General features: G+C 34.7%; 1 protein-coding gene across 2 annotated transcripts in view; it reads left to right on the top strand.

The window, feature by feature from the left end:
- MMP16 (matrix metallopeptidase 16) overlaps positions 1–23,278 on the top strand; it is a 175,779-nt gene that overhangs the window by 141,199 nt on the left and 11,302 nt on the right. For both annotated transcript variants that reach the window (NM_205197.3, XM_025147058.3), the window contains exon 7: positions 15,628–15,766. In NM_205197.3, the coding sequence (NP_990528.2) occupies positions 15,628–15,766 (139 nt within the window). The remainder of the gene's footprint in view (positions 1–15,627; positions 15,767–23,278) is intronic.

Raw genomic sequence — 23,278 nt, 5'->3', positions numbered from 1 at the left:
TGACCATCTCCTCACCACATGTTTAGATGATGTACATCACAATACAGCCCAGGGCAAAGGGGTAGATTTGACAGATGTCCTGAGACATCAGCTTGAACTTTCAGACTAACATCCTTCTGATTTTTTTTTTCCCAGAGATAAAAACAAGAGAGAATACCTTGTTTAAACTCAAGTTAAATTCAGTCTAAACATAGAAAATTTCCTTTCTGCTGTAAACCCTCACAGAGAATCTGTGGAGCCTCTGGAACTGCTCAAAACCTGACTGGACAGAGCCCTGGACAACCAGTTTTATCTGGCTCTGTTCTGAGCAAGGGAGGCAGTTGGGTCTCCAGAAGTGCTGCAAATGTCAGCCCTTCTGTGATTTATGTAGCAACTGAAATGTGAAGATTACAAAGGAATTGAGTTCCAAAATGTCTTTTCATCACTTATTTTCCCCACTGTCCTCCAAAAGAGGGACTGAGCATTTTTTCATACTCTCCCAAAACCTCTGTAGATCCCTTCCAACCTCAGCCATTCTGTGATGCAGTGAATCCACTGAAATGTGGTTGTTTCAGCAATCCATGTTCCAGTAGCATTTGATCCATCATTTCTTTTAGGCTACAGCCCTTACAGGGAGTAAGTAGTGAGATTTGGTCAGGAGTCTGATTTTTGACTCGTATCTTTGGGTGAGGAAAAGAGACCAGGGACAGCAGACAGGGATATGTGACTGCTGTTCACAAGGGGCTAATGAGAAGACTGTAGGATGGGGAAAATCTACCTTCTCTAGCTGTGTAGGACATATCCTCTCCTTTCTCTTTTCCCTGAATCAGCTTTCAGGAGAATTCACCATCCTTCTCAAGGGTCATGCTCTGGTCTAGAACACTTTATTAAAGGACTATCTGTTTCCTTCTGTTCTCATAATGAACCATTAACATCCACACTTCCTTCACAGCATTTACATATTGCAGTCAGAGAATTCTGGGACCCAATTAATTTTTCACTTATTATTTTACTACAACAGAAATCACTCAACAAAAACATTAATGGAATACAAGAGTACTAAATGTGCTCAATTTTTAAACTTGCCTTTTTTCAGAGATTCAATGTTTGAGTGAACTGATAAGAAAAAAGTCCATTGGAAAGAGAATCACACACAAAAAAAAAAAAAAAAAAAAAGCATGATTGACAAAAAAATATTTGCAAAATCTCACAGCAAGGAGAAATCTAAAATTACGTGGAGGCATATCTTCAATTTTATACCACCAGCAAGTGTTGGAATATTGACAATGTATTTTAATTGGGGCTACATCCTAATGGAACCAAAGGGAATAATTACAGAAACACTTCAAGCACAAAGATTAATTACAATTTCTTGGTGTACAAAATGGTAGTCTTTCAACTAATTTAGGTAAAGATTATGGCAAAACATTGTAATGGCTTGCAACATAAGCTTTTCCAAGCAAGATATTGACGAGTTTTGGAAATATTTGCTTAATTTTGATTTACAGATAGGGCTTTATATTATAAGAAGTATTTATGTTTTAGTTATTCATTTCCTTTTCTATTTATTTCCTATTCAAGGAGTTAAGGATCAACACCACAGAAGTTTAGTACAGATTAAAAGAAAATAATCTCATTTGTTCTTAGTTGTTTTTGTGTGTGTGTGTGCGTGCAAAGTACAGCAATGCTAAGAATTTGAAGTCTTAAATAATTGAGTGATATCCACATACTTGTTTTTCAGCAATTCCATGAAGCACTACTCACAATTTGAAAATCTACTGAAATATAAGAAAATTATAATAGATAAAATTCTGTATTTTCTTCCTTTTTATAAGTCATCAAGGAAGTGTGGTCTTCTTTGCCCATGGTGTAAATTCTTGGCCCAATTAAAAGTAAGGAGAAAAAATTGTATTGATCATTATAGAATCAGGATTTCACCACTTAAATACCTTTCATATGACAGGGGAGTTGAGTATTGAGTAATGGGGATTAGGAAAAATAGCACAAAAAACAGCACACTAGCTTGTAATATTGAGCATATGAAATGAAGAACTGCTGTGCTATATAACAGCAAACTTGATCATACTGCTTGTCCCAGTCTATAAATTGAAATAGGGCAGGAACAATTTGAAGTAATGATTTTAAACACATCTGTCCAGTATGAGTCTCTTCACTGAGGAAAACAAACTATATTATTAGATCAAACAATGTACTTGACAAAAGAGGTCAGTGCTTTCCCCTTCTCCCTAGCAGTGTTTTTTTCTCAATCTTACCATGATAGAGCCTTTGCAGCCATTTAGTTGTAAACTCTTACTTTCTCTGTAATCATATTTAATTTACATTATCACGTATTCACTGTTAGAAAGTCCTTCAGTTCTTTTATGATCTAACTCCACTATCTGAGTGATAACACAAAGACAATCAAATATCCATCATTTTTATATCTGTTTTGTCTCAGCGGATGTTGTTGTTGGCTGATCTTTGCTGGATGTGAAACTTTCCACGGTCTGTTTTCCCCTCTGGTCATTTCTGTCAATATCAATGCTGGATCATTTCAAGAATAGATGTGTTCACCCACAGACTACAGTGGAAACCTCTGCAGTCTTTTTTTTTTTTTTTTTTTTTTTTTTTTTTTTTTTTTTTTTTTTTTAATCCTGCTACTTCCATGGACAAGAAGATTTGCTTAGCCTTGCAGCATGGCACTCAAAGCCAGATCTGGTACTGAGATATATTTTTTGTTCTTGTTGTCAGCACAGTTTCACAGAACACAAGCATTAAACTGAGATCAAACAGCATATATTACTGTCTTAGCTGTTCAGTGGCTTGAATCCAAAATAACTCCTCTAAACTGTTCCTTACATCATGTGTTCTCCTATTTTCATAAGTTATCAGCTTATCCGAGCTTATTGCTTCACTCACTTCCCAAGCAATATGAAAGACTGACTTATAAGAAGCCTGTATTAAATCCACGGATAATTTTAAAGATGAATTTGGTTATACCCTGGTTTGTACAACTTTCTAGTGATTTGTTCAGACCTCTCTGTCTCAGTTCATAGAATCATAGCATCATAGAATGCATTGGGTAGGAATAGATCTCCAAAGATCATCTGGTTCTAACTTCCCTGCCATGGGCAGGGAAAGCTTTTGCTCAGTCTTACAATGGTTGCCCAAAGCCCCATCCAGCTGTCCATGGATGGGGCACCCACAACTTCTCTGGGCAACCTGTTCCATTGCCTTACCACCTTCACATTGAATACTTTCTTCTTAGTATCTAATTTGCCCTCTTTTATATTAAAGCCAGTACCCCTTATAACTACACTCCCCGATAAAAAAAAGTTCCTCCTGATCTTTTTTGCCGGCTCTCTTTAAGTAGCGGAAGGTTAGTACAAAGTTGCCCCTAAGCCTTCCCTTCCCCAGGCTGAACATAGCTTCTCGAGCCTTTCTTCATAGGAGAGATGCTCCAGCCTTCTTATCATCTTTGTGGCCCTCCTCTGCATTCACTCCAGCACATCTTTGTCCTTACGCTGAGGGCCCTGGAGCTGAATGCAGTACTCCAGATGGGGTCTCATGAAAGCAGAGCAGAGGGGGAGAATCATGTTCCTTGACCTACAGCTACTTTTGATGTTGCTTCTTACTTTTGAAAGCTACTTCGTGATTTACAAATAACTTCTTGTTATTTCAGTCCAAGTATTTAGTTAGCTAGTTTGTTTCAATCTGTCTCAGAGTCCTTGTCTCCTCAACTGTTTAATTACAACAACTAGTCTTTGTGGTTTTTTTTTTGTTTGTTTGTTTTTGTTTTGTTTTTTTTTTTGCTTTTAGAGCATTTCATTAGAGGAGTTCCTTGGCCAATGTGAATAATACAGGAACAAAGAAATATGCTTAGAAAGAACTTATTTACATTTAGAAAGATCGAGGTATAAAATAATATGTATTCTTACTTTGTTTTGTGTCTTGTATAAAAAAATGTATTTTAGAGTACAAAGATGACTGCATAAAAACAATGAGTATTCTATTAATACATCTATAAGAATATTTGGAGTTCTAATTTCTGAGTTCATACACTATCTAGAATAAGTTTGTGACAGGTGGCTTTGGTTAACTGTTTTGTGCTCCCTTGTCTTCATGAGCAGTTGAAAAAATGTGAAACAATAAAAATAAAAATAAATAAAAGTGAACAACAAAAACGTAGTATAGAAGAGGCCTAGCAATGTAATGTATCTGGAAATGATGCTGAATGATCTCCCAGACATGTCCTGGTTAAGAAGTCACAGTCTTAATCATGTGGGTGAAAATTATTTTTTACTGAGTGAATCCTTTTGTGTTCTGTTTGGACTTTTCCAGTCTCCTTGATTTGGCAGAGGTAGATAGCTGAGTAACAGAAGCTAGAACTGAGTAATTTATGGCTTTGGCTTGATCATCTTTTCTCTGACTTCTTTCAGTGTTTTTCCTTTCAGCATCTAGAAACTTCGATGAGGCAGGTCATGTTGTCTCTTGCATTCTCAGTGAACTTTTGGTTATTTAGGCCCATAGCCTAAATTCCATGCAGAATCTATCCTCATGTTTGGAGGGAAAAAATAAAGATTTGATCTCTTATGGAATTTTTGGTATTCGAGGAAAACCCAATGACTCAGAAATATTTGTAATCTGCTCACTCCTCAGGCAGATGGTGAAGCATCATATTACATGTGATAAAGTGATAAGGAAAGACAGGTAGAGAAAATCTAGTTACGCTGATTTCATTAGAAAGACTGATCTCTTTTGACCAGGCAAAGATAAGTCTGTCCTGGGCCATTTTGCATTATTTTTATGCTATTCCTTACAAATGTGGAGCAAACAATTTCCTACTGAGAAGAAATAGATAAAATATTATTTTCAAAATTAAATAGAAGTTATATTGAAAAATGTATGTACAGAAAAAATATATATATATATTTCTTTTTTTCTTATTATGGCCCAAGATAAACAGGAAAAACAAATTGAAATGTGGAAAAATAACCTTAAATTTTCTACAGGAGCTTACAGGCAGTATGCTTGGTCTTCTCCGGAATATATTTGTTTTGTAAGATCTATGCTTCTGTTGTTAAGACAATATAGCATGCTGCTAAGGAATATTGTATAGCTGGGAACAGAATCCTGAGAATATTTTAATGTTAATATCCTATCTATTCATAGGTTTTCAAAACCTGATTACAACTTTATTTAAAGGGAAAAGGTAGTCCACAATTACTGACACTCCTTTTCTTAATGAAATAGTGAAATTTGCTAATTTGAATAAAAGTGGAGAGTATGACATACAATATCAGTGACGACTTGAATGATAAAGGAAGTTGCAAGATTACTATTAATGAAATTTAAAATAGAAGAGATTCTCAAGTATTTGCCAGATTTAAGCTAGCAATCTATTATTAAGAGTACTGGTTATTTAGTTTCCCATAGCACTCTGAGGAGAATATATCAGTGTAAGAGAAGTACCAAAAAATTCGTGTTTGTGACTAGAAAATCTGTGAGTCATTTAAACAACACATTCAGCATATATTCTATAGTATTTCCAAGAAAAAATGGTAATGTGTTGACACAGGCTGTATAAATGCAGGCCTCACAGAAACACAATTTCCATTCCAACTCAGTTTTATACCATGATTTGTAAAGAGACAAGAACAGCTACTGCAGAGTAGACATCTTCACCTCGTACTGGTATGCAACAACTAATTAAACCTTTTTCATTCATCAGCCCCTACTATATACTGACATGTTTTGAAAGGTGAATCTATCAATAATCCCTTTTTTGAGTTATATTGTAGGGAGAGGCATGTGTTTGAATGTAAACATGATACTTTTTTTCCATTTGAGTAACAACTGTAAGAATATTTGCAGTCTAAATATAACATATACTTTATCAGAACACTTATTTTTTCCCCAAGACTAGGGTATTTTCACATTTTTAATGACTATTCTATTATTATTTTTATTACTAAAAATGTGCAGTTTCATATCTTTCTATGATGCAGAATACTCTATGAACTCCTAAAACTCATTGACTTAAACTCCCCAAGGGTACAAGCAAAATAATTGGGTGCAAGACTATTTACAGACTGTTTTGCAGACTCCCAAGTACAGTCACTACTGGGGAAATAGTCAGCAGCTCTGTTAAGGCCTAATGTTCATTGGATGAAGAGTTTTGTACAGAACTTCATGTACATGTGCCATAACTTGCAGTGTATTAGAGAGAATGGGAGCTTTCCAGGGATTCCTGGCTGCAAGCCTAGATTTAATGTCTTCAGAGGTTTTTATTGTGCTTCTTTTATGACTGGTTGTTTGTTTGTTCATATTGAATCATCATCATATGGCAGTAGGAACATTTCATGAAGTCAAAGACTTTTTTACTGTGGACAAAATCAAAATGAACTGAAATGCTGAATCCAGTTTGGAACAGAGAAACCAAAAGGAAATATAGCTGTTTTTGTTGTTGATGTTGTTGTTGTTTTTCCTTTAACTGAATTATCTAGTTGGCAATAACACAAGATTGGTGACATGACTCATACTGATTTGTTACCATTACTACGTTCTAGAACACATCAGAAAAACCATTGTACCTATCATCTTTAGTTGCACTATACTGCAAGATCTGGCAATTTTAGACTTGCAGTTGGAATGGGTTAACTGGAAAAGTTCTGGTATGAAAAGCTTTCCAGGAAGATTTAAGTGGTCTCTGAGTATATGATAATGATATTGTATGTGGTGTTCTCTCACAAGAGACACAAATCAACCCATTACGTTGTTACATATCTGAGAATGCTGAATTTCATGTTTAGTGCCATATATCTGCTGGTAATCAAAGACTCAGTGGCATAATTTAAAAGTATTCTACATAATAGATTTTCCTTGAACTGAAAGCATTCTGTATATACTCATAGATTTTGATTGTTTCAGGGTATCTGGAAAGGTTAACATATACAAAGGAATGCATAAATATCATTGCTACTCTCTACGTAGGAAAAACAGGACAGATGGCTATACATCAAAACATTTTATAAAAAGTTGGAAAAAATTGATAACAAAGAAGATATAAAATATAAATTTGAATAAGACAGAAAGAATGAAAATAACTGATATATTTAAATCACAATTTACTAATGAGAATAGGTCAGAAACAAAATGAGGGCACATTTCAAAATTAAATATTAAGCAAATATTTGAGCTAGCTGCAACCAGGAACCCAATAGTGTGCACTTGTTGCTAAGAATAATAGTATTCTGCTGTGCATTAAAAAGAGCATGGCCAGCAGATTAAGAGAAGTTATCCTCCCCATTTACCCCACGCTGATAAGGTCACATCTAGAGTAATGTGTCCAGTTCTGGGCTCTTCAGTTCAATAAAGACAGGAAACTTCTTGAGAGCGTCCAGTGGAGGGCTGGGTTTTTTCTTCCGAAGCCAAAACATAGCATCATACCAGATATGAAGAAAATCAACTCTGTCCCAGCTGAAATCAGGACAAGAGATGATTAGGAGCTAGGAGCATCTCCCTTATGAGGAATAACTGAGCCCTGGGACAGGTCATCCTGGAGAAGACTTAGAAATGATCTTATCAGTGCTTATAAGTAAAAGGTGAATGTCAAGGAGACAGGGCTAGGCTCTTTTTGGTGGGGCCTAGTGATAGAACAAGAAGCAGTATTCTATCTGAACGTGAGATATACATTACTGTAAGGTTGACAGAGCTCTGGAACAAGCTGTCCAGAGAGCCTGTGTAGTCATTTTCTCTGGAGATATTCAAAACTTGGACACTTTCCTGTGCAACCTACTACAGGCAACGTACACTAGAAAGGAAATTGGACTCTATGCTCTCCAGAGGTTCCTTCCAACCACTGCTATTATGCAGTTCTGTGAGTGTGCATCAAAGTGTTCTTAAGTGAATGCCAAGTACTAGTAGCAGTTCTAAGAGATTCCTCACTTATAATGAAATTGTTGATATGGAGTAGTGTAAATTTCTTAGTTTGAATGTAGAAAGATATTAAAAATATTAAAACTAATAATAAAAATGCTGCTTTCATCTGCACTGGCGAGGGCAACAGCAGTCATTAAATTAGAGAAAATAACTTAAAAATTATGTTAGTTAGTTACTGCAGTTAGTTAATGAACTCACCTGAGCACAGACAGGGAAGGGCCAAGGCTCACATGAAGGTATCTCTTTCAAAAGTTAATCTATAATCATGGCTATGGATGCCTCTGAAAATAAGCTATGTTCACTATATTCATTTGAAAAAGTTATTTCTCCATAATTTCTGCATGAATTACCCCAAAACTATTACATAAATAAAGAAACAAGAAACAAGCAAATAATTTAATGGCCTCTTCAGGCACTTTTAAAGCATAAGATCTTGTGTTTTAAGGGTTTTTTCTTTTTTTTTTTTTTTAATATGTATACATATGTCAGAATATTGAGGGAAATACACAAGGTACTTGGATTCAAACTGAGCATTTCAGAGTTGTCATACTGTAGAAAACAGAATTACACCTTTTCTAATGTAGAATATTGCCATAAAGGAGACTTCAGTTTTGTCCAATTCACTCTAAAACAAATGAGTTTCTTGTCGTACCACTATTATAATTAATGAAATGTAGATGCCACAGAATATAGTTACAAATGGAGGATGTGAACAGGAGATGAACAAATGATTCTTCCACCTAATCTTCCACACGATCTTTCTGAGTGTTTAATACAGAGACCAATCTGTAGAAATAAATATTTCTTGTTATTCTAAGGAAAATTAAAAAAAAAAAAAAAAAAAAAAAAAGGAAACCTGATTAGAAAATGTCTTTAAGTACATAGCATGGGTAAAACTGACCAGATACATCAAGGGATGACTTGGCTACACAACAGATGTGTCTTTGATTTTTTTATACATTTTAGATGGTTACAGCAGAATGTCAGTTTCATTAGTTTTTACTTTCTGACCACTGGAAAGGATTAGAAAGGACCATTGGCTCCATACAACACAGCTTAGAAGCAACTGTTAACACTGGTTTGTTATCAACATCGTTTTTCTCAAAGAACCAAAAACATAGAGTCATACCAGACACTCTAAAGAAAACAGTTCCATCCCAGCTGAAACTAAGACACCCTGAATAAATTGTTTGCCATTATTTTACATTGTCATTTACATAGAAAAACACATAAAAGAAGAGATAACAGAAAAATATGCATGTTACTTCTTAGCAAAGGTTTCCTAGGAAAAATCATTCCATATGCTTCATGCTCGAAAATGTATTTACACCAGTGAAGATTTCATGTCAGTGGTTTGGCTGAAGTTGAACACTTCATTTCAGGTGAAATGTAGCACTTCCCGCAAACAACAAATTCGTGACTGTATCCGGATATTGGTGTTGTTTAGATAAACATCCTGTTAAGAAAAGGGGTATGTTCATTATAAACAATGGCTGTAATTTGTGCAGAGGAGTGCTTCAGTGTCTCATTAGCTGATTAGTAATGGGAATTAGCAGTAGTTAACAAGTTGTATTGATGAATTATATTCCTTTCTTGCAAATTTAGGGAAGCATCAAAATGTGAAATGTATTTGAAGCTGGTTTTGCATCTCTTGAGATGGTCTTATGTCCACTAGAAAGTATAGGATCTCACCATAGAAGATGCTGAGGTTTTTCTGAGCAAAGTTAAAAGGTTTCTGGGTTCTCACAGTGGTTTCTTAGAGTACATTTTCACCCCATTATATAGTCATGCTGTTGTCACATACCCATTAGGAGAGATGAATTGGTTTTACTAGTTCAAATCTTCAACTCATTATGCATTCATCTGTTAAAGACTGGATAACAGTCCATAACAGTAGTTATGGAAGACAACAGTAGTTTTAAAGGAGCCTTGTTTGTTCTTAAAGTGAATCAACTTAATAATAAGATGAGCTAAAGTATTCAGTCTGTGTATAAAATAAGCCATTAATTTAATTGTTTCCTAAAATGGGCTAAATTGGTAGCATCCATTTAATGTCTGATTCCTTTGTCACTAGAACCAGCTCTTTTCTTCTGTATAATTAAGTAGGAACTGAAGTAGGGCTAATCTATAGCTTTCCTTGCAAATCCTGTATGTATTAAGATAGTAATAATAATAATGTCAGTAATCATTCTCAAAGCTAATATTTTTTCTACTTTTAAATTCCTTAGACTGTAACTCTTTCTTCTGCTCCATTAAAACAGTTTTAAAGAAAAATTCTCAAAAGCATTTTATTCTTTTTTCCTATTATGTACATTGCTCCTTTATGCTAAATGCTATAAATTTCAAATTTGGAATGTTGAAAATGGATGCCATGAAACAAATAGTGAATTTCCCCAAAGTAAGTAGGAACAAAGACTTTAAATCCATGTGTTGCTGGCCTAGTAGCAAACCCTGTTATACCCCCATCACTGGAATCTCTTGGTGAAATTCAGATGAACTGATGAAGTAGGTGTGAAAAAGTGGCTTTTGAAATTAGATCAAGATTTTCAAAAAGATATTCCTGATTTATAATACTTTGATATAATAAATATAAATGATATTCACCAAAATTCATGAAACTTTGAAACTCTCATAAAGGTGTGTAGAAGTGGACTTTCATTCTCCCCAGTATCATGTTCTTTAGGAATATGGTCTCTGAAGGTTTTATTCTCGGATGTTTCTTTGTCTATAACCCTTCTTTCTCTGTAAGAGAACAATTTAAAATCACTAAAGATCATAGTTCGTTATTTACCATGTGCTTTTTTTGCAGTACTCAGATGGGAAAAGCTTACGATGCACATTTGTCTGATTTTTTTCAGTTTGCTTCTCCAGCTTTTCATAGCTTCTGGGAATTTTTGATCTTCTATTGACAAGGCTTGCTTTTGCATATGATGAGAGGTGGCTTATGGGAAAAGGCATGACCCAGGCTGAAACCTTCATGTATTTTGTCAATACTATTAACCTACAGTATTAATTGGAATTCAGCATTTAATTAGCATTGATTTAAGGCAGAAGTATTACATTTATTTGCCTTTCTGTAGAAAATTAAGTTGGCCTAGCAGTGATCTCTGAGGAACATAGTCATAGGAAAACTTCTCCCTTCTCTAGCAGTTGTAGATACTCTGTTTTTCAGTGTTGCATCTCATTCCATCTTTTGACAGTGACCCTTAACAGCGCTATATATGTACTTTAACATCACATCTTTTCTTTTCCTGTATACCCACAGCAAAATTTCATATTCTCTTTAAAACCGACACAAGACATAATTTCTTCTAAAAAGCGACATAATTTCTTCTAAAAAGCAACATAATTTTTGCCAAGTAGGTATGAAAGCTATCATAAAAAAGCTTTCCAATTTTTTTTTTTTTCCTTTTTCTAACTCCGAATTTTTAGAATGTGCATCACGTTGGGCAGTTTTTCTGTTTTTAGTGAGTGTTGTTTAGAGCTCAGAGTCAGGGTTGAGGTACTGCAAAATTGTAGGTGAAGTTCATTAAGCATAAAATAAAGAGCAGAGCTCTAGAGATTTTACAGCACATTAATGTTTTACTGTTGGTGATGGTTACTGGTCCAGAGATGAAGGAGAAAATGGCATGGTGAGAGAAAAAAAAAAAAAAAAAAAACTCCATTAATTTTCCTCTAAAAACCCTACTATCTTGATTTTTTTTTTTTAATAGATTAATTGAGATAGCTTCACATGGTATTTAATTCTCCTACCATCAGTTTCATCCCTTAAGGAACGTGGAAGATGTTTACGAATAAATACCAGGGAATGGTATGGAAAATATTATGGTAGAAATACAGATTTAAAAGTCCATTTTAAAAAATGAAATGGTAGCAATGTTTAACAATGTGAAATAGAAATAAATAAAATAAAAGGTACAAAGTCTTTGATTAAAAAACGTTTCTAAAAGAGTTCATAGAATCAAATATAACAATTTACCTCAATCAAAACTGAAAAGCAAGTTTGTTTGTTGTGTTCTCATTATGAGCCAGACTTTTTTGCTAAAATGCAGTCTTCCATTCAAGATTCTCCACAAGGAATTGCTTTTGTGAAGAAGTTTTTTGCTATTACCATGCACAAACTAGTACATTTTAATCCATTTGTCTAATCACTAAGCTAGATCTGTATGGGAAAAATTACCTACAGTGTTTACTGGCAGTACAGAATGGTTTATGTACAACCTCTGTTCAGTTTGTTTTCTCTTAGAAATTTTATAACAGACAACCTGAGTGACTGTTCCTGCTTGTTCAACTTACTATTCTCTTATACTCTTTGTCCATGGTAGTATTTCTGAAGTAGTATGCAGTCTGTCCTTACTCAATGCCCATTTTCTGATTCTTAAATATATTGCTCTCTTTTAAATTCAGTTTTGATTTTTAGATTGTTACAGTTCCTGTTTTGGAACTGGAAATAATTTTCCAAATTTAATTGACATAGTATGCCTGTGGTTATAATATCTAATGATCTATTATTATACAGTATCCCAGCTGCACTGGGATGATCCAGGTATTTGGAGCTAGTGGTTAATGGCTGCAGATGCTTAAAAAAAACATTTGCTAGCCAGCAAGGAAAGGCACTAAAAGCTATGCACTCAATCTGTGTGGTTTTTAGGCTTGGAATTGCAATGCATGTGACAAGTCATAAGTTCAACGTGTCTGCAGGAGTTAATGTGTTTTGGGGAAATAGAGTAATTAGAAGTATATTAGACCAATATTGTGGAAAGAAACAGCTTTTCAATGCACAGTATTTCTCAAAAGAGACAAAATTGTATTTATTTAGTATAAGCAAGTATGCTGATATGTGTTTTGTCAGAGAAACTGTTTCAGACTATTTACTTTCAGTGTGAATGAGTGAATTCTTGGAGTGAATAAGCTTTCTTTATGACTATGCCTCTTTCCAATTTCAGTAATAGCTGAATTTCATTGTAAATACAATTTCCAGTACTAATATCTGTTTATCAAAATGCAGATGATAAAATTGCTAGTAAATATAAGTTTGTTAGGGAGAAATTCAGTAATTTTTGTCATATGTGCTGAAATGATTCATTCTTTCTTTAAACAGAGCCTTCCTATTTGATACCTCAGAAAGATCCTTGGCGTGTTTCACTGCCACAGTTTCTCAAACTGAGTTCCAGAATTTGAACTCTGGCAGTCTAAAATTGTTAAATCTGTTAAGTTAATATAAAATTCAGCCAGGAAAATTCAATTTACATAAACAAATTATCCTGTCAATGTTCACCAGCACCCTCCTTGCCCATTCTTTCAAATGGTCCAAACTTCCAGTCCTGTTTTCAGATATTTCCGGATACTTACTCTGTCTTGTCGGTCTGCCTATCTCTGAAAATACATCTCTTGGCAAATAATGTGATTGCTTCTGTCTATTTATGCAAGAATATAAAAATACTAAAATTATACCCTTCCAAAATTTTATTTCTGTGAAAATCTTACATCAGTCAGTTGTTGGAAGACTGTAAGGATGTGTTAGTACAATTTAAGGACAGGGGAAAAATACAGAATTTAGGAAGGTCAGTGGGACAAATTATTTGGTAATGCTGGTACTGCTCCACTGAATTTCTTGAAGTCAAGGAATTTATACTAATGCACGTCAGAAGGCAGAGCTTGGCATGTTATGTTCAAATTAGGTTTCACAATTGAGTATTTAGACATTAAGAATAGTGGCATATGAATATCTAATTTCAAGCCATAGATTCTTTCTTTTTAATATTTGCCAGATACATCAAATTATAGAAAAACTTCCTGAAAACAAATAGAAGGACAAAGATCCTGGATTAGATCTTGCAAAGGATTAGATCTATTGTTGGTGATACAGAAAATGAAATAAGGTAAATGAAGGCAGAATACCAGTAAGCAGCTGTGACTTTTGCTAATTGCTTACAACTTTTCACACTGGTGGCTGTTATGCTGTCATACATATTTCTGCAGATGCCTGTGTATGCCGTGAGTCTGCGTGTATTTAGAAAGAAATCCATAAAAGTAAAGTGCCATTAATTCCTAAATTATCACCTTTGTTTTACAGTTGTTCTCAACCACAAGTGGTAGGTGACTGGGAGAGTGTATCAGAAAGTTGTCATTCCATGTCTTCTGCTTTTGTTTCCTTGTTTGTCAATTTGCTGATGCCTCAGGACAGAAGATGGAGGCCTAGTGAGTCATGATAGTAACTGATACCAGAAAGAAGGGAGTTTGGTTTTTTTCTGGCAATTTTGTATCTGCTACCCCTTTCATGACTATAAAGCCAGGTTCACATGAGAATGTTTTGAAATTATTTCTAAATTTGAAGTATATATTAATTCTAACATTTTAAAATATATACCTTTTAATCTTGTTCTTTACTTTTATCTGTGTTTTAGATTTCATTGTAAAATGTTTAACTTGTGTTAATTTCATGTGAAGAAAGTAGTCACTCAATACATAATTTGTCAAATATACAAACTATGAGAAAAAGTCTAAAACTAGCATGCTTGCATTAGCAAATTTTATTTTTTTTTAATCACATGGTAATCTACAAAGTTTACAATCTTCTAAGGTCATGTAACTAGATGTTCAGGGCCATGTGCGGCCCATGGGTTGTGGATTGGGTGTGCCTGCTCTAAGCTGTGCCAGTTTCCACAACAGCATAGTTCTCTTTTGCTTAACAAGATGATCCATACAGAAGGTGTAAAACACAGGTGACAGATATCTGTCAGGATTGCACTTTATCATAGAAGGGGCTTTGTTCTTTTTTATAATGTTAATATTGTGAAAATGTGAAAAAGTATGTAAAAAGTGAAATCCTTGACTAGGTCATATATTGTCAACAGGAACTTTTTGCCGTACCACCAGCTCTTACAGCAAAGATGTTTTTATCGATGCCCACCAAATGCATTACATATTAATTTCTCGACTGAACATTCCTTATCAGTCAACAAGGCACCTTCCATATGATTTCTACTTAATGCAATAGCACATCTATCCCACGGGGAGAAACCACTTTAAGTGTCAGCAACATAAGAGAGAAGGGAATTTAAGCAACCTGGTCTAGAGAGAGGTGACTGTCTATATTAGGAAGGTTGGAAATAGATGATCTTAAAGGTCCCTTCCAACACAAACCATTCTATGATTCTATGATTTGCTGGGATACTGGATTTAACACTTATCATTGGCTATAATATTAAACTTTTTGCATATAAAGACTGCAAATCTTCAATACAGTAAAGCTGGGGCTATTGTACTAACATTATAGCTATATTTATGGACATTGCACTGTTAGCAGCCACTGCAGAAAAATGGCTTGCAGAATTAATTGATCACACATATACATACAGTTCAGTTCAAAGGACTTGTAGCCAGTCTTCAATTGTTAAGTTAGGCCTCTTACTGGAATGGTGTTGAGAAGATTACATCATCTTATATAGTACACTGTGCATTCTGCTGAAGGTTATCTGCTCCACACACACAGTTCACATGGGCAACTTATTCTAACTTCAGGGAACAAGTAGTCTTGTCACATTTGGAATGAGAGGAGGTGGCATGAATGCAAACACAAATACAACTATGTGAACATCAAAATCTGCACTAAAAATGCTAGGATAGGCTGTTCATTATTTTCAGGATATCACCTTACATATCTATGCCTCACAACATAGTAAGAGATCTGTATTTTGTTTCCAGGATCAATGGTTTTGGCGAGTCAGAAACAACAGGGTGATGGATGGATACCCCATGCAGATTACCTACTTCTGGAGAGGGCTGCCTCCCAGTATTGATGCAGTTTATGAAAACAGCGAGGGGAATTTTGTCTTCTTTAAAGGTAAGAAAAGTCAGAATTTGTGTAATACTTTTAACTGTGATGATTTTTTGGAATATAGTTACTTATTTCTACTAATGGTTTGTAAATTATGTTGTAAATTCCTAGCTAACTGAAGAGTACATGAGTTATGTTTTCTCATTCTGTCAACTCATCTTTAATTTATGATTACCCTTCAAAGTATCAGATTTCTTACTCTGATATATGCTGTAGAAATTTGGAAGTATAAATGCAACACATTGCATGCAGTGATCCTTTTTTGGATCATTTTGGATCCCATGAATCATATGAATTTGTATCCTATGCAATCTTTCTTTGGAAAATATGGATCAGAAGCAAGAATGAACACAGTTCAATGTATTTTCATGTACTTCTCTTTGCTCTTCTTTATTATTACAAATGATCTTTGCATTTTTAAATGTTGCCTCATCTACATATATATTACTGTCTACTGAGTTGTATTTATTTGAATACTATGATGCTAAGAGTTTCAGGTGGGAAATGAATTGCTAAAAAATATCTTTTCCATAGATGTATCTTCAGTATTTTTATAAAAGTTTCAATCCAGGCATCAGTGGATCATTAAAACTATTCTAATTCAGATATTGTGAGAATTTGTTCTGCATGTTAAATGAACACTCATTTAGCTACAGAAGAGTGAAAACTATATGAAATATGTTTCATAATACTTTAAAAGAAGAAATAAGAAACTGCAATCTATTTATTTCAACAAAAAAATATTCTATGATTCTATGAACTTGAAGGCCTTTTGTGTGAATTCTAAGATAAATTACATCCCACAGAGTACATTTCTATTTGCATTACATCAAAACAATAAATACTTTTACTTGTGTTACCATAATATAAATTAAGTATCACAAGGTCTGGGGTGTTAGTAAGTTCAGGAATCATTATGAAAGCACCTCAAAATTCCCATCCCCCTGCTTGATTTTTGTGTCTGTGGATCATGTAAGGATAGAAGGATTATTCTGTAGATATTTCTTGGCTTATCATGTTACATGGAGCAAAGGAACAATCCTTTGCATCCAAACTCTTCCTCAATAATACTGGGATCCACTGCCTGAACTTCAGACAGAAATTATCCAGCTCAGTGTCAGACCTGCTTTCTGTTTGTTTCCTGCCCAGACATCAAAATTTCTTCTGTCATGATTTAAATCTTCACCCAATGCTGGCTGACTCATGTTAGGCCTTAGAGGAATAGATTGATTCTATTATGTGTAATATCGTAAGTTTACAAGACAACAAGAGAGGCTAAGAGGAATTTTGTTTTAACATAGAAAATTAAATAATCAAGATTAATTAAAGCAAGTAGAAACAATAGTAATGTGTTCGTACAAGTCACAAAATTGTGTTCTTTTCTCTCTTGCTTATCCTCAGCTTATGTTCTATGTGTTCATATTAGCCAATTTGGTGCCTTGATATCATATACCTGGATTTTTCAACTTGCCTTTGTTCAGAGTTCCTTCCTTTGGTTTTCCAGTGACATTTGTACTGTCTCCTTGTTTGCAAAAGTCAAAAGTACTTACATTTCCTTCTAGGATTTTTTTTTCTGGATTTTCGCTTCTCTGTCACTAACTCTTTGTGATTTTCAATATCTACATGATTTGTCTATCAGCGGAATTCATATTTTCTTAATGCCACAGAATCGATAGGTTCAACTGAGTCTTTTATATGCATATCCTTGACAATTCCTGTTAAAGAAAGATCTCAGATTATTTGTGAGACATGCCTGCAGAAGTCTATGTACAAGGGCTGCTCTGAAAGTAATGCCTCCTATTTTATTGTGTTGGCCCACAAAATCAGGGGCAGATGTTGGTCAAAATTCAGTAGAGGTCAGACTGTCCCACCAGTATTTTGTTACATTTTGTTGCCATGTAGCAGATAGCAGAAGAGGGGCAGTCTAACAAAATGGCACCTGAGATGGAAGCACATATGAATCAAAGTTATGGAATTGAATTCTTCCATTGGAAAAAATGGCACTCGCTGACATTCATCAACCCTTGCTGAATATTTGTGGAGACCAAATGGAGGATATAGCACAGTGAGGTGATTGGCAGTACATTTCAGCAGTGGTGACAGTGACGTGAAACACAAGCCATGTTTCAGATGGCCATGCACAACTGCAACACCATGAAATGTACAGCTTTTCAATCAGTTCATCCATGCACATTGGCAGATTATAACCAGTGAACTGTTTATGGAGCTGAATATCTGCTTCAATGAGTCGGAAACAGTGATAGAAACCTGGAAGACCGCAAAGTTTGTACCTGGTGGGTCCCGCACATACTCACACAGGAACAAAAGGAAGACTGTTTGCAAGTTTTTCAGTACCTATTGAACCAAAACCAGGCTGAAGATGACAGTTGTCTGGATCACATCATCACTGATGACAAGATGTGGTGTTACCTCTATAACCCAAAGTCAAAATGGCAGTCCATGGTGTAGCAACTTGTGAATTCCCCATCGAAGAATACACAGCCCTCAGCAGATAAAGTGATGTGCACTCTATTTTGGGATAGGAAAGGAGTGATACTTCTGGATATCCTGGAGCCTGGAGAAACCATCAACTCTGATCACTACATCATACTTGTGACTAAGCTGAAGGCTCAAACTTCCAAAGCCAGAGAAGAAGACAATACCCTCACTAATATTCTTTATCTTTTGTTAGCCCTGAACTGCTCAGGCAGTTGGACTAAATAATCTTTGATGGTCACTTCCAACTCAACTCAACTCAGCTATTCTATTCTAATTTGATTTGTTTAAATGCTTGCCTTTTATGACAGAAATCATCAAGTTTGAAATAGTTGATTTAAATTATAAAACAAGTTTTAATCTTCATTATTATTATTATTATTTTTTAATTAATAGTAGTAATAGATTTTTCCTAATTCTTTGTGTTCAGTTGGGTTCAGGATATTAATAGACTTCTGTTTTATAGTACTAGAAGTAGAATACAATGCAGGTATAAAAATATTTGGGATAACTTTTTAAAATGGGAGCTATGTTGTAAAATATGAGCCATATGCTCATATTGGGATGCCAGCTCAAGATGGAATATTTATTTATGATCTTTTGAAACAACTTTATAGTTAATTTTTTTGCTATAAGAAATGTAGTTCTTCCTTACTTGTCCTAATAAAAATCTATCAGTATGCTTAAACCTGCTTAGCATTACTCTTGCAAGAATATTTGAAGAGCCTCTGAGATCACACATAATGTGTTAGATGTCTATAGAAAATATAGCTGAAACAAGTTCAAGGCTATTGGATCAAAAGTCTTCTTAGTTTTTAAATTAATTCCATATCCTTTTTTTTTTCATTAATATTTTTTTATACGAGGGAAAAGAATGTAAAATTTCATTAGGATGCTTGTAGTGCAGAGCTATAAAGTGATACTTGCTCATTTTGGGTGGCTTAAGATACTTGCCTGCCTCCTTATGACTCATAATGCTCGTAAAGTACACAGCAATCTGGTGGATGGCTGCTTATAAAAAGCAGCTGTTTACATTCTTGTTACTATTCATTGCAAGTGTCCATGCTGAATGCTAATAAGAAGATGGTACCAGAATGATACTCTTTTTCTTTTTTAATAGAGGAAATGTGAATAGTAAAATTCATTCTGTGAACCTGTGGGAATTTATATAATGCTTAAAATGAAATTGTCAAGCCATCTGCACTGTTGAATGTTATGGTAAACCAAATGGAGCAATAGAAATACTGCTGTAAAATTCATTGTATCAATGCCACCATCATAACTTTCAACTGCATTTATCTTACTGCTTGGTAAATCTTATGTTGAAAAATAGACTTTCTATATTGTCAGATCATGGAGCAGAGTGGTAACAGAGACAAGAATTTGGAAAAAGAGAATAAGAAAAAAGGAAGCAAGAGTTGTAGTTTGAGGATAATAGTAAGAAGACACTTGATCCTATCTTGAAAGACGAAAGTTAAAAGCAAGGATGGCTAGAGAAAAGTCTTCCAGAACTAGATATTCAAATTCTACCTAGTTTCAGATAGAAGGCATAAAAGCTTTGAGAATTTGGCTCATCATAGCACCTGGTTGTGCACTGTATCCTTGCATACGTATGTATCGTAATTGCATATACTAAGAACAAGAGACTTGATCGTGATAACCCTGGAGCACAACCATTTAGAATTTGGATTCTAAAAATGAATGAATACAGTTTCTAAAATCTGCACAATTATTTGTAGTTGTCAGTAGGGAGTTAAATAGTCTGGAGACTACCTGGAGTTAAATATTTGATATTTTAAGAGATGCATTGCAATGCAGATAGCCTTTATTTCTATTATTTTTTTGAGAATGTCAAAGATAGATGCTGAGAAACTTCAAATAACTGCAGTCACAGTTCATCTTTCTCAGTTGTTTCCCTACAGTTATGGTATTTAACAAAGCATTATTGAAAAAAGTAAGACATTAAGACATTTTGACTTTTTTTATCCTTTTTTTCATTCTCAGCTTGTGACTTTACCATTCTGCTTGTTGTTAAATTAGGTCTAACATTAGGGAATAAGTGCCGGGAGATGAAACATTCTAAATGTTGGCAAGAATTCACGAAACATGTGATGCTTTATTAAGCTCTGTGGGAATAACAAACCTACGAACCAGACCTTTAAAAAAAAAAAAAAGTATAAATACAGTACTAATTTCTGCCTAGGATGTAGTGTAGGCCACTAACCAGGCATTAGCTATATGTAAGAAGGGTGAAACTATGATTATCTTAGTTTTGTCTTATATTCTTTATTTCCATTATAATCACAATTAATGAAGTGCATTGACCAATCACATGTGGAAGTGGCATGTGATCTAAATGAAAGCATTCTAATTTAAACATTTATTTTTAGTACATTTTAAAATATATAAATATAATTTAGAAATAAATTGAGCTAATTTTCGTTATAGTCAAGTGTCATTTACAGTTACTTTCAGCTCATTATAATATGTGGTTCAGTGTTTGAATAGTTCTCATTCTTACTGCGACTTTTCTGAAATTTTTATCTGATCAACAGCCACAAATTCCACCAGCAGAGGGACAGAAGCGAAGAAGAGAAAAAAAGGAAGAAATAAATAAATAAATAAATAAAAATAAAAAATTCTCCACACAAACAGACAAACAAACAAACAAAAAAAGTAAAAACTGGCAGCCAGATGGAACATTTGGATTTCTTATACACAGACCTTCCCATTAACAATCAACACAGTTGTAGCAGACTAAACATATCTTCCTATGTAAATGTTAAATACAAATTCCTATAGTTAGAATCAATAGAAGCCTTGCCCACTAATGTTTAAGCTCTCAATGCCCTACTGTCTCAATTTTTAAACAGTATTTCATATAGTTAAATTTATCTTTTTTTCTATTTATCCAAAAAGAATTTGCTCCCTAATAAGAAATTGTGAAGGATTTAATTTCTGACTTGAGTCTTGTGTTCTCACATCTATACTTTATTTGCTTTATCCTGCTTTGTTATATCTGAATATGTAAAAAATACCTTACTCAGTAGCTCTGTCACTTACAATGGTGTGTACTCAACTGATGTTTGTTTGGCTATGATCTGATCTTGTTAACAGCTGAGTTTGACTTGTTGGGTATGGCTGATAATGATCAGTTCCTAACAATTGGCTTTACTTGTGAAACACGGGGAAAGGTAATGGCATTACATACATCACAGCATATGCCTTCCAATGCTGTGCAACAGCTGTCATTTTGAATGATCTTCTGAAACAGAAATGAGCTGGCTCAGTATCATTCAGTGGATGCCATCTGTTGTTCATGCTGTAAGTACCAACTAGTAAGATCCAAAACACATGACTTCTCTTATTGTTGTGTTTGCAACTGCCATTAGCATCTGAAGCCTTCTGTGTCCAGTTAAGTGAACTGGGAGAAGGTTAAACCACATGGGAGTAGGGACAGTGAAAGACTGAGAGCACTGTCACTTTTAAGTGAATTTTTTAGGGAATCTCAGTTAAGATAAATGTCACGTTAGCACAGGCTTTAATTCCAGGTCAACATGGATCTTAGCTTTCCATGTCTGTTCTTAGATCTCTGTGTCCCTTTCATTTTCACTACTTCAAATGGCTCTGCACATATTTATTCTTTGAACCCTTTCTTCCCTCAGCTGGCAAGGGGGAGAAGATGAATCTGTTGAGCAAGCAGTAGTATTTGTGCTTGGAAGTAGGTGACAAGCAGCTGTAAACAAGCTGATAAAAAATTGACTCTGGAAACCCAGCATGGGAGGGCCTGAAACCATATTTCCTCTTCTAATTAAAACTGTGATACAATGAAAGTGTACTTTAAATCACTACAGTACAAAAAGGGAGATTAAAAAATAATAAGAAGATCCCTTTAAACTGATATTTAATACCACTGAGGGATAGCTAAAATATAAAACCAACTGCAAAATAGCTTTCTGGATTTTTCCTCTTAGTTACTGGCATATGTCTGCTCCTAGATCCTTGGGTTGATACTATATTTCCTTCTAAAATATTTATGCAGCACAGTGCCTTAACATATTAAGTTTGTGTAACAGCCTGCCTAGCCTTATAGGTAAACATGACCACACTGAACTACATTGATTTTATCTCTTAGGATCTCTTTCTAAATGTATCTGAGGAAAATATATTTTGTTATAGAATGAGAGAATCACAGAATAGTTTGGATTTGAAAGGATCATGTAGGTTTGAAAAGATCATGTAGCTCCAACCCCCTTGCCATGGACAGGGACACTTTCCTCTAGATCCTGTTGCTCAAAGCCCCATCCAGCCTGGATGTGAGGATATTGCCTTTTTTTCAACCCCAAATATCTATGTTTGAAAGAAAAGTCTTTACTAAAAGACAAAGGTTAGAAGTGGATTTTGAAAAAGAATTAGAAGGAAGCGAAACTGTAAAAGTGAAAAGATGGTTGCAGGAATAGATCATGAGGCACAGTATGTTGAAAAGACCGTAGGAAAGAATCTGGAAGACAGCAGAATTATTAGACGTATCATTAAGTTAAAGGCTTATAATATGAGACTGTGAAGTGACTGGTATGAGTCATGGAATTGTACAGTGAGAAAGATGAGCTTGGCTGGGAAGGTAGAACAAACTGGAGTTGTGGACTGCATGGAAGCATACTCTCCAAATACAGGTACACTGGAGCCTATACTGAAAAATATTGGTGCCAATTTTGCTTTTATAGACATGCATGCCCATATATAAACAATATTAAACTAGTAATGGCAACAGTAGGGATTCAACTACTGAGCATTGCTGTACTAAATGCAACCCTTCATTCATTTCAGAAGCATGTGATTTTTACCTGTGGGACATCAGAACCTCAGTCTGCAGTGCTTAGGCCATACTAAGGTTATTAATGTGAATACATGATATGAAAAATTACTGTTACACCTACAGTTATTTCAGAAATAGCCTGTACATTATGCATAAGATGGAGGAATAATAGAATATGGTCTATATAAAAATAAGAATTTCTATTT

The sequence above is a fragment of the Gallus gallus genome, chromosome 2 (genome assembly GCF_016699485.2).
Source record: "Gallus gallus isolate bGalGal1 chromosome 2, bGalGal1.mat.broiler.GRCg7b, whole genome shotgun sequence".
Taxonomy (NCBI): Eukaryota; Metazoa; Chordata; class Aves; order Galliformes; family Phasianidae; genus Gallus; species Gallus gallus.
The sequence above is the reverse complement of the archived record's forward strand: the minus strand, read 5'-3'. Positions and strand labels throughout refer to the sequence as shown.